This window comes from Schistocerca serialis, chromosome 1, assembly GCF_023864345.2.
Source record: "Schistocerca serialis cubense isolate TAMUIC-IGC-003099 chromosome 1, iqSchSeri2.2, whole genome shotgun sequence".
Lineage (NCBI taxonomy): Eukaryota > Metazoa > Arthropoda > Insecta > Orthoptera > Acrididae > Schistocerca > Schistocerca serialis.
Window position 1 is genome coordinate 872168684 of NC_064638.1, and position 12102 is coordinate 872180785.

Here is a 12102-nt window from a genome sequence, read left to right on the forward strand (position 1 = left end):
GTCCTTAAAATGTGCACAACCGGAGGTGCACTCATGGTGCTCTTACACAACAGCCGCCACTGACCATGACATTTCTCTTGTACCACACAGTAAAATCCCAAATTAAGGAAATCCTGCATTTAACAAAAATTTCCATTGGCCCCAGCAAAACTCCTCCAAGTACAATTTTATTTCTCCCCGTTTTAAGAAAAAGTCTGCTTTTAAGGAATAAACATGAAACATTTTGTAAAGTGAAACCCAGTTTTTACATAATTCCTAACATGATCAAGTGAGTTTGTGGTTTCTTACCACGGGTCGTGTTTATTGTTGTGTAACAGTAATTGATTCAACCAGTCAGCACGTAGTCACTAACTCGAATTCCCTTGTAGTGATATCGTCTGATGGCATCGATAGAATTGGAAATCAATTTCCATGCAACTTTTGTCATGTGATGTGATCCCACAGTCACTGTATCTACGAAGTGCGAAACAAGTAATTGTTTTGCTTACTGAATTGTTAAAGTTATTAATTTTTCATTGCGGGATTTAAGGTCTGCAAACATTGAAAGCTTACAGTTCAGCTAGAGCTAACAATCATCTGCAACATCGATGACAGTATGAACATAAATATTTCCGACATGGCAAAGAAATATGTATGTGCTGTCTACATGTGCAACATATTCAAAAATCAGAAAGTGTTCTCAAATGCCGAAGCTAACGGTTCCTACAGATCCGAAATGGAGGGAAATTCGTGTGTCCATATCAGTTGTTGTTGTTGTTGTTGTGGTCTTCAGTCCTGAGACTGGTTTGATGCAGCTCTCCATGCTACTCTATCCTGTGCAAGCTTCTTCATCTCCCAGTACCTCATTAGTTATATGATCGACCCATCTAATCTTCAGCATTCTTCTGTAGCACCACATTTTGAAAGCTTCTATTCTCTTCTTTTCCAAACTACTTATCGTCCATGTTTTCCATATCAGTTATGTGGAAGATATTCTTCTAGTGTAGTTTCAATGACTGACAAGTAAAAGAATTCCTATACAAGGAAACATACAGAAGAAGAGGTTCATAAAATTGCTCTGAAGATAAGACATTGAAAATGTCAGTGCATTAGATGGCTGGTTGAATTGTTTTAAAAAACATCATAATCCTCTGTTTTAAAGAGTAAATGGAGAAAGTGAGGCTCTGATCATAGAAAGCATAAATTATTGGAAGAACATTGCAATGCCACAATTAATACTGGGCTTTGAGTCCAGATACATTTTCAAAGGTGATGAAATTTGCATCTTTTATAATTTACTTCCTGCAAAATTATGTTCTGTTAAGGAAAAAAATTCCACAGAGGTAAAAAAAGTAAAGAAAGGGTGATGATGCTATGTTGCATAAGTAGTGATGGAAGTGAAAAGTTTCCCCCACTATTAATTCCCAGGTGTTTCCAAAACACTGATTTGAACTTACGAGTACAACAGCAGACCCTCGAAACGTCAGAAATATTTACAACTTCGAGACATTTAGATGCCAAGAGGAGTGCAGCAGGAAGGAATTGGACTTAACTGTTAACCTATGCCACCTACATCTCAGCGAAAAACAATTTCAGAGGGATGCCATTCTTCCTCCGAACTGCACAACTCATCTGTAGCCTCTGGTCCTTGGCATAATAACTCTGTTAAAGCCAAATGTAGAGCAGCAGTTGTGCAGAAGCCAATTTCATTCTTTGAGAGGAAGGTAGTGATGAGACTGACTTGTACAGGCTATGCATATGTTTCCAGAATTATACTTTCACTCTGCAGCAGAGTGTGCGCTGATATGAAACTTCCTGGCATATTAAAACTGTGTGCCGGACCAAGACTCAAACTCGGGACCTTTGCCTTTCGTGGGCAAGTGCTCTACCAACTGAGCTACCCAAGCATGACTCACGCCCCATCCTCACAGCTCTACTTCTGCCAGTACCTCGCCACCTACGTTCCAAACTTTACAGAAGCTCTCCTGCGAACCTTGCAGAACTAGCACTCCTGAAAGATAGGATATTGCAGAGACATGGCTTAGCCACAGCCTAGGGGATATTTCCAGAACGATATTTCCACTCTGCAGCAGAGTGTGCGTTGATATGAAACTTCCTGGCAAATTAAAACTGTGTGCCGGACCGAGACTCAAACTCAGCACCTTTGCCTTTCGCGGGCAAGTGCTCTACCAACTGAGCTATCCAAGCACGACTCACACCCCGTCCTCACAGCTCTACTTCTGCCAGTACCTCACCTCCTACCTTCCAAACTTTACAGAAGCTCTCCTGTGAACCTTGCAGAGCACTTGCCCGCGAAAGACAAAGGTCCCGAGTTCGAGTCTCGGTCTGGCACACAGTTTTAATCTGCCAGGAAGTTTCTTATGCATATGTTTGTTGCTGCCTGGAACCCTGTAACACAACAGACTGTGTTAAATTGTTTCACAAAGGGTGGCTGTGGCACATCAGTTGCAACCGAAGATGACATTGTTTCAAAAGAGATACTTCTGAAAATGCAAGATTCCAGGACATTGTTGTCACGATGTCTTGACTTCCATACTGTACCTGAGATTGATGCAGGTGAAAGGCTTATGAAGGAACATACGTAGAAGCTGGTGGTGATTGAGAAAGAAGAAGGAATAAAGGAGGAGGTTGCGTCAAGTTTTACTGCTGCTGTGCAAGGAATTGATTCTGTCAGTAATTCCTTTTCCTCTTTTAATGTAAATGAATCTGTTCTAATTTGCAACTACTACACTACTGGCCATTAAAATTGCTACACCAGGAAGAAATGCAGATGATAAAGGGGTATTTATTGGACAAATATATTATACTAGAACTGACATGTGATTACATTTTCACGCAGTTTGGGTGTATAGATCCTGAGAAATCAGTACCCAGAACAACGACCTCTGGCCGTAATAACGGCCTTGATACGCCTGGGCATTGAGTCAAACAGAGCTTGGATGGTGTGTACAGCTACAGCTGCCCATGCAGCTTCAACACGATACCACAGGTCATCAAGAGTAGTGACTGGCGTATTGTGACAAGCCAGTTGCTCGGTCACCATTGACCAGATGTTTTCAATTGGTGAGAGATCTGGAGAATGTGCTGGCCAGGGCAGCAGTCGAACATTTTCTGTATCCAGAAAGGCCCACACAGGACCTGCAACATGTGGTCGTGCATTATCCTACTGAAATGTAGGGTTTCACAGAGATGGAATGAAGGATAGAGCCATGGGTCGTAACACATTTGAAATGTAACGTCCACTGTTCAAAGCGCTGTCATTGCGAACAAGAGGTGACCGAGACGTGTAACCAATGGCACCCCATACCATCACGCCGGGTGATATGCCAGTATGGCGATGACGAATACACGCTTCCAATGTGCGTTCACCGCGATGACGACAAACACGGATGCGACCATCATGATGCTATAAACAGAACCTGGATTCATCTGAAAAAATGAAATTTTGCCATTCGTGCACCCAGGATTGTCGTTGAGTGCACCATCGCAGGTGCTTCTGTCTGTGATGCAGCGTCAAGGGTAACCCCAGCCAAGGTCTCAGAGCTGATAGTCCATGCTGCTGCAAACGTCGTCGAACTGGTCGTGAAGATGGTTGTCGCCTTGCAAACGTCCTCATCTGTTGACTCAGGGATCGTGACATGGCTGCACGAACCGTTCCAGCCATGCGGATAAGGTGCCTGTCATCTTGACTGCTGGTGATACGAGGCCGTTGGGATCCAGCACGGCATTTTGTATTACCCTCCGGAACCCACAGATTCCATATCATGCTAACAGTCATTGGATCTCGACCAACGCGAGCAGCAATGTCGCGATACGATAACCCACAATTGCGATAGGCTACAATCCGACCTTTATCAAAGTCGGAAACGTGACGGTACGCATTTCACCTCCTTACACGAGGCATCACAACAACGTTTCACCAGGTAACACCGGTCAATTGGTGGTTGCGTATGAGAAATCAGTTGGAAACTTTCATATGTCAGCACGTTGTAGGTGTTGCCACCGGCGCCAACCCTTGTGTGAATGCTCTGAAAAGCTAATCGTTTGCATATCACAGCATCTTCTTCCTGTCGGTTAAATTTCGCACCTTTAGCACGTCATCTTAGTGGTGTAGCAATTTTAATGGCCAGTAGTGTAACTGGAACACTAACTTCTTTCACTACAATATGCTGGAGACTGCTTTTAAATTTGTAGCACAGGATATTGTCAATTTTGTAATTTTATAGCAAGTAAACATGCTTGAATTATGATTCTGCTTTGCCTTTTCCATGTACTCTGGCAAAACCCCCATTTAAGGAAAACACCTATTTAAGGAAATCAAACAATGGAAAATCCTGGATGGAATGTAACAATATTATGAAGTTGCAACTCACCATATAGCGACTCAGCATCTCCTATTCAAGAAAAAATATTTTGGTGCTCAGAGATTTGTTAAAAAAGTGGTTTACTGTATGATTAATTTTTTCCTACCATCATATGTCTGTCCCAAAGTAGGTTGTTGCTTGTGTTCAATTTAGTGGTCACATCCCTGTATTGTTCCTGTGCACCAACTACTATTTTAATGTACAAGTGTCCATGCTGTGAAGAGTCAGTCAGCGATATCCACACTGTGATCAGTGATTTTTGTCTTCCACCTGATTGAGTGCAATATTGTTGTACACACGATCTTTATCTTGCTTAGATTTTAATGTGCCATCTTCTGAGTTGAGAATGGATTGTTCTGTCATAACTTCGTCAGTAATTCATCTCGTTTTTCCACGACCATATTGATAAGCCCCTTCTGCAACTTTCTGAATGTTTTTCAAGTATTGTTTTGGACTCCATACTCCAAACAATTTAATGTGTTTAAGATCATCAATTTATGTTTTAGATTGTTGTTTAATAGTGTTATTCATGTTCTCAAACAATTCACATAGTCCAACTGTTCATGGCTAATCACTGGTGTGGTAACCCCCATAGTTGAGCTGAATACTAGTTCCTCAAGCAAATTACTATTAGAATTTAACAAAAATTGTTTATCATTTCTAGACTCAAGATTCATGGCAGTATATTCACTCTTAGCATTTGTTGTTTAGCATAGAACATGGCTTATGGTATCTAAAAGTCACATATATTTACAGTTTATTGTTCACAAATTATCATACCCTCTCAATGTTGTTTTTAGCATAATGAGGGACTGGAATGCTGGACACTCACAATTTACTGTAATTCTGATGCATCAGCCATCTCCGAAGATTCTGATGAAGTCATCATCTGAAACACAAGTCTCCTATTGTGAGGTTTCTCTTCATTGCTCACTTCAATGATAATTTACTTATCTCCTTCCAGTAATGAACTGTGTCATCATTAGCATTATTTGGTGACTGGTTGGGTGAAGTTCATTGAGCACAGTGGATTGAGATGCCACTATCAATTTATTAAATCCTTTGTCGAAAGGCATCATTCGGTTAAAATAACAAAATCTTGCTATGAATGTTTCAGTCTTGGATGACATTCTATTCTTGCAAATTACTATTCAATATTCTTCTGTTTTGTGACTCTAAATTAGAACATTATTTGGTTTTCTTTCGAATACTTCCTCCAGAGTCTACTTTCTGTATGTTTTGAAGTTTTTGCATAATCATCTTTTAAATCCTGGTAGTAATTATGAATAATTCTGTATTTGGGAAGAGTAGGATCCAAATTTCTGTCTGTTTATCTACAATCAGGTTTCTTTTATGGTTTCCTTGTTTTCTTCAAAGCTAATGCCAAGACAGTTCCTATGGAAAGGCCAAGGCACATCTTACCTCATCCTTATCCTACTTCAGCTTGTGCTCCATCTCACATGACATCGGTGGCAGCAGTGGCATGTTCACTCTCATCTTACTTTCTTCCCTTTTAGTTCATCAGCCTACTGCTGGCTAGTAGTTTGAAGTTTTAACTGTTTATATTTGGTCGTAGATGTATATAAACTAACTTTTGTATACTTTACATCTACATCTGTACTCTGCAAACTACAGTGAAGTGTCTGGCAGAGGGTGCTGTTACTTGGTTAACAGCTAAAGCAACTTGTTATTGATTTCACCACATGCATCAGCAAAACTCAGAAGTGTAGATTGCAAAGAACATTTAATGATAAAAATGACGATGAGATGATGTGTTGCTACAGCAACATGAGATTCAGTGCTATGAATTGGAGGTTTCTTCTGTGGAGTTGAAGGTACAGTCAGCTGAAGCGAAACTATTGATAATGCTGTGTAAATGAGAGAGCAACTGATTAGCCAGGTGAATACTTGTTAGTTAGTAGATAAGTAACACAGATAAAAAATATACAGGATGGAACAGTTAACATATTACTGATGAAAGTTAATAAAATGACTGCTGGGGAGAAAACGTTGAAGACAGAAAAATTAATTAATGATTAGAAAGAAAATAAGGAAGAGAGAAAATAGCGGAACAAAAGCCAGGAAAGATAGAAAAGGCAATGGGGGAGAAGACTGAAAATGGGAGTAAGAGGATCAATGTAAACACAATACAGTAAAACACCAATTATACGTTTTTCAGCGGACTACAGAAGAAAAACGTATAAGTGTGAAAAACATATATATGAAATATAGCACCATACTATCATATTAATTGGTAAACACAAAAGAAAAATCCAGTAAATAAAAAGTTACATTCTACAAAACGTTATATAGGCTTACTAGGTACCACACATAACATAGATATAAAGAAAAATGTAAACCTCTACACAGGAGAAAAGTCATTTTGTAAAAAAGTCGGTAATTTTGGCTTGTTTTTTTCTTTGATGCAGTGTAATTCTGTCATTATTTCATCAGAAACACTGTGGCGTGTCACAAATTGTTTAATTATTTCCAACGCATTTAATGCATCGTTAACAGTCACTGAGGAACGCTGAGACTCTTCCGTATCATCCACATTGTCAGTTCCTTCCTCGTCCAGATCCCGTGATGCACATTGAACTATTTCAGCCACAGTCACGGGTTCTGTAGTGACGAGGTTTTCATAAACTTTCATGTAATTCACAAATGATGCACTCTCTTTATCACTAGGTGAAATATCGTCAGTATTATCATTTCCACCATGATGATGGACTTCACTTCCAAATCGGACTTTTCGGAAACAGTTATGAATGGTATCGTCTGAAACTCTGTGCCATTAAGCTGCAATTTATTGCATTGCCTATCAGAAGAAACAAATTCATTAATAATTTCTCGTAGTGTTCTTTGGCTCCGGTAGCACAACATGAAATAAATGGCAAGTAAAAATCTTACCTGTAAAATGTTTAGTTTCATTTCTTCCTTTTTTTTCCAATGTTTACACACCTGATGGCATGCTGCAGCACTTTGCGATAATGCAACTTGAAATTATGTATTACTCCAAGGTCAAGTGGCTGGAGCTCACTCGTGCAGTTTTGCTGGAAAGAATTCCACGGTCATATTTCTCAAATAGGAAGTAAGGGGAGGATGTGTTGCACACCTGTCTATGAACAATAAGATCTTCCGGCCTGCTGCACCCATTTTCACGTCAACACTTCGAAGCCACCTTTCGAAAACTTTTGTCGCAATCCATGATTTCTTGTTTACGTGTATTTTGTGGGAAATGTGACAATGTTCATAAAACAACGGGGCTTGGTAAATTTCTTGATTGTAAGTAGGAGGGGCTTCTCACTCCCATCACTGTTAGCACATAACAGCACTGTTACATGTTGTTTACCTTGTTTTCCTTCGTGGCAGTTCTCACCTTTGAATGCCATTGTGGGGTCAGGCATTACATTGTAAAATAAGCCCATCTCATCTGCACTGAAAATGTTTTTAGGAGCATAGTTCTTTCATACGGGTTTCCTTCCAATCTCGCATAGATCAACACTTTTGCTTTTGACACATACAGTCTGACAGCTGATGCCATGTCTTACCTTAAATTTGTGCAGCCAACCTGATGAAGCACTGGAATTTTCCACACTGAGTCAAACTGCAAATTCATTTGCTTTTTCACAAATTACTGGGCCTCTATAGGAATGCCGTCTGGGCCGCTATAGGAATGCCTTCTGCTCTTTGTTGCCTGAACCACTGCAACAAACAATCTTCCATGTCGTCATATTTCCCGCCCAGAATGCGTGTCTGCTTACTAGTAGAAATTCCAAACACACATGCACTATCTTCAATTTCCTTTGCCTTTGCAACTATAGAATTTAAAGTAGACACAGAAACTCCTAATTCCTTGGCAATATCCACTCGCTTTTGATTACTGTTTTCCTTCACAACTCTCAAAATTTGTAGCTTTTCAGTGATAATAATGCTTTTCTTTTTTCTTCCACTCATGTTACCAGTTCTCAAAATAATTAGAAATACAATAATATGGTACTATAGCCTATACAGTATGAGGTCTGATGTGTTTCATGATTCCTGAGTGACATGCAACAATTCTTGTCCAGTTGTGCCCTAGTTTAGCAGAAGCCGTGTAATTTCAGGGAAACAAATGAGTGCTACATCTACTACCAACCTTCCCTATGGCTATCACCATTGCTGTAATAGTAAGCTTCATCTGTTACACTGTACTTTCCAAAACTGTACAGTCTTTGTATAACATCTGGGTTTCGTGGCGGCTCTATTACTGCAGTTTATACTGTTGTTGCATATCTTTATACTGTTGTTGCATATCTGTCAATCTATAAAACAATCTCAAGTTTGTAACATTAAAAATTAAGTGTTAGTTGGATTCGGATGCTTGCAACAAAGTGGTTTGTGGTTTTCTAGTTGGCAACCTCAGTGCAGTGTTAATAGATGGAGCTTAGGCCGGTATTATACTATCAGATTTTCTTTGACAATGATCTTTGATGCGGTGCAAAATGGGGTATTACACTGTCATCGAATATTTCGTCAAAGTTCCTTCATAATGGCCGACAATGACTTAATACTAGTCTCTGCAGTTCAATTTTACTTACGGCATCGGCAGTGTAGTGTGCATCTTCATATAATGCAAATGTTTTGTTGTGAAATTTTCATTTTACGAATATAACTAATTTATTGAGCTGACAAGGGCACATACAAGAATCTGTCAACCATAGAGCAAGGACAGATTTAATTATTTACTTCATGGTGAAATGAATTCCCAGCAGTGAATGGTTGTTGCCAACATCAACACACTATGGCACCAATGCCGTAAGTAAAATTATACCTGCTCTGCAGTTGCGTGCATTGCAATTGCATTTGCAAGAGAAGCAGAAGGAAAGGAAACATACTTGGGTGAAGCTGTGGACTTAAGATGCGAAAGACATACAACAAAATTTTGCTACGGGAGCTGCAAGTCGAGGACGTAAAGTTGCATGAAAATCTCTTTGGGAATGGAGGAGAGTACATTTCAATATGTGCTCAACAATGTTATTATGAAGCTGAACACTCTCCTCAGAAATGCTATATCCGCAAAAGACTATGGACGCAAAGTTCCTTATTACACCATCAAATTTTATTATAGTCTAATATTGGCCTTACCAATCTCCTCCCCCCCCCCCCCCCCCTCAAACCAACTCTGAAACACTGCATCATAACTTGTGCACACTGGATATTTCACTGGGACACAAAAAAAAGTATAAGTGAGAATAACATGTAAGTAAAAAACGTATAAATGAAGTTTTACTGTCTTACAGATATGTGATCATGATAGTACGAGTAGTGTTGAAAGTGCTGTGTGTAAAATTTCATGTTGTACCAAACTAAAATCCAGTTGAGAAAACTAATAAATTATGACACAGAACTGCTGGCCTGTAGCACTTACCTTCAGGAGACAAAAAATGTAGTGATGCGGATAAAAGACATATAAAAGTAAAAGGGTCACGTGGTTAAGTAACCACTGCAACTGAACAATTGTTTCAACAGGACAAAAAGATAGGCTGGGGAAAGATTAAAAAGAAAGAGCAGGTAAATTAAATCCCAAGATGAGAGTGACCCACTTACAGAGAGGGCGAGGGTAGACAAAGTTTTGTATTCTGGGAACTAGATTTTCTAAAACTTATGACTGCATGCAGTGGAAAAGTAGGAAGTATTTTGCAGTATGGATGGCAAATGTGCCGGATGAGAGTATTCATGTTGACTATCATGTAACATTTTTTTCCTAAATAATGCTGAATCCATTCTGCTTCAAGAGGCAAATATCCTCCAATTTTGTGTGTGAAGCCAGTGTTCAAGTAACTTATGTAGTATAATCTTCTCGTATTTCAACTGCTGTATTTATAGATCTGCAGAGAACATGTTAGTTATCAATTAACACATTCCACACTGCTATGTATGCACCTCTACTGTGCAGGTGCACTGGCAATTTTGAAGCTACTTTAATAGATAAGTGTACAATAACTAAGGTTCTCAAAGGCGCATTTCTAGCATAATTTGAAACTCTATAGATTAGGAAAACTGTAAGCTTATATGTATGCTTGTATGGTAGAGGTGTACCAACATTCCCAACAACATGAGAAACCTTCACAAGGAAAAATTTTTAAATTTCCTAACATGATTTCTGGTGGTTGTAATAAAAAGAATTTGGTTCACAGGAGGTTTTTATGTAATATTTTACAATATACAATGATTACATATATTTTATACATAATTTACTTTCAGGTGGCAATCCTGAAAGCACTGAGTTACACAGAGTCCTACACTGCTGTCTTTGCACCACCATCTGCTTTCTTTTCTTATCCACTTGCTGGTGTCTTTCTTCCCTTTGTTGGAGCAAACTTTGCAATAACGCGTAGTATTTACTTTGTTGGCATGGGATGTACTTTTTCTGGAAAGTGACAACCAAAATTTCTGTCAAGGCTAGTGCTTGGTGTTGGTTCTAAAGATCGGAAGCCTCCTCCTGTTGTTACCAATTTCAAGCTAACTTTTTATTTTTATTTTTTATGAGGTCCGTAAGAGAGATTTTCTGTTTACTGGCATCTCTGTACAAAATGAAGAGATATTACAAAAAAATGAAAGAAAAGTTTTTTCCACCGCTTCATTATTTTTCATGCAAATGGGTAGTAACTGTACAGCTGATCCCCGTGATTTACACCAGTCTTGTTCATATTGTAGTCAATTAGAACGTCTGGTTTCATTACTGTTGTAATACCACCTTTTGAATGTACTGGAACATCTTTGGTGGTAACCTGATGTTTTGTGGATAGACAGTGTGCATCACACTTATTTTTCCACAGCGCTAGAATGGGCCCATTCCTCCAAAATATCATTTCATTTTGCTTCAGATTCCTTGTTCTGGTAAGCCTTTTCTGTTTTTCATTACAGTTTCAACAGCTAATGTATTCTTCTCCCACATCATCTTCAGCAGAGGAACATTAATGTAATACCTGCCCATGTAAATACAGCGGCCTTTACCATAATATGGAGAACAGAGTCTGTCTACTAATGCTGGAATACGGTTGTCAGTACTCCTTGATGAGCCTCTGTAGACATCGAAGTCCAGGATGTAGCCTGTTGCAGCATTATGAAGTGCATAAAGCTTCATGCCATATTTATTGGGTTTATTTTTCATGTAAACCCTAAAGCCAACATGTCCGCTAAATGGACAAATACCTTCATCTATAGTCAAATTTTCGTATGACATGAAACTGGATCTACACATGTCGACAAAGAAGTTGAACACAGGTCTAATTTTATCAAGAGGACCGTCGTTTTCCTCCTTTTTTGTGTATGTTGAGTTATCATTGGCATGCTACGTGAACATAATACCGGAAAACCTATCACAGCTCAACAATTGACTCGCAACGCCAATTTGTAAAAATGGATCAGTTGACCAATAGTCACTAAGTTTTGGTAACTTCACGACACACATATGCAAAACAGTTGCAAAAAAACCATATATTTCGTGTACTGGATCCCATTTGTGCCACATAGAGTTCTTTTTTATTTAATTTCGCCAGTTTTTGTACCTACATGTTTGTCTGTCTTTGTTTCACTTAACACCATCACTAAAAAGTTCAAAAAACAGTTGTAACCATCAGTCCCTTTTCACAAACAAGTGGCTGCAGACTCCAACTGAAATATTGGAAGCTGAGGTTGTGCTCCCGCCAAGTTGTCAGCATTGTGTTGAGGAAGGCCTACTGCTGCATTTGTT

The 12102-nt window shown here is 39.1% G+C and overlaps 2 protein-coding genes across 4 annotated transcripts in view; one reads left to right on the forward strand and one right to left on the reverse strand.

Annotated features, from left to right (window-relative positions):
* LOC126486072 (uncharacterized) overlaps positions 1–12102 on the forward strand; it is a 63907-nt gene that overhangs the window by 44505 nt on the left and 7300 nt on the right. The gene's annotated exons all lie outside the window — the stretch shown is intronic.
* Positions 6727–12102, reverse strand: part of LOC126486098 (tRNA wybutosine-synthesizing protein 3 homolog) — a 73299-nt gene continuing 67923 nt past the window's right edge. Inside the window, exons 4-6 of one of the 2 annotated variants that reach the window (XR_007588086.1) lie at positions 7916–8069; positions 7275–7417; positions 6727–7182 (exon numbers count right to left, since the gene is read on the reverse strand). Coding sequence is in view for 1 of the 2 variants with exons in the window: in XM_050108924.1 (XP_049964881.1) it covers positions 8010–8069 (60 nt within the window). In the remaining variant the exon portion in view is untranslated. Of the gene's footprint in view, positions 7183–7274; positions 7418–7494; positions 8070–12102 lie in introns of those variants that run through there. The other variant, XM_050108924.1, reaches the window with a different exon arrangement.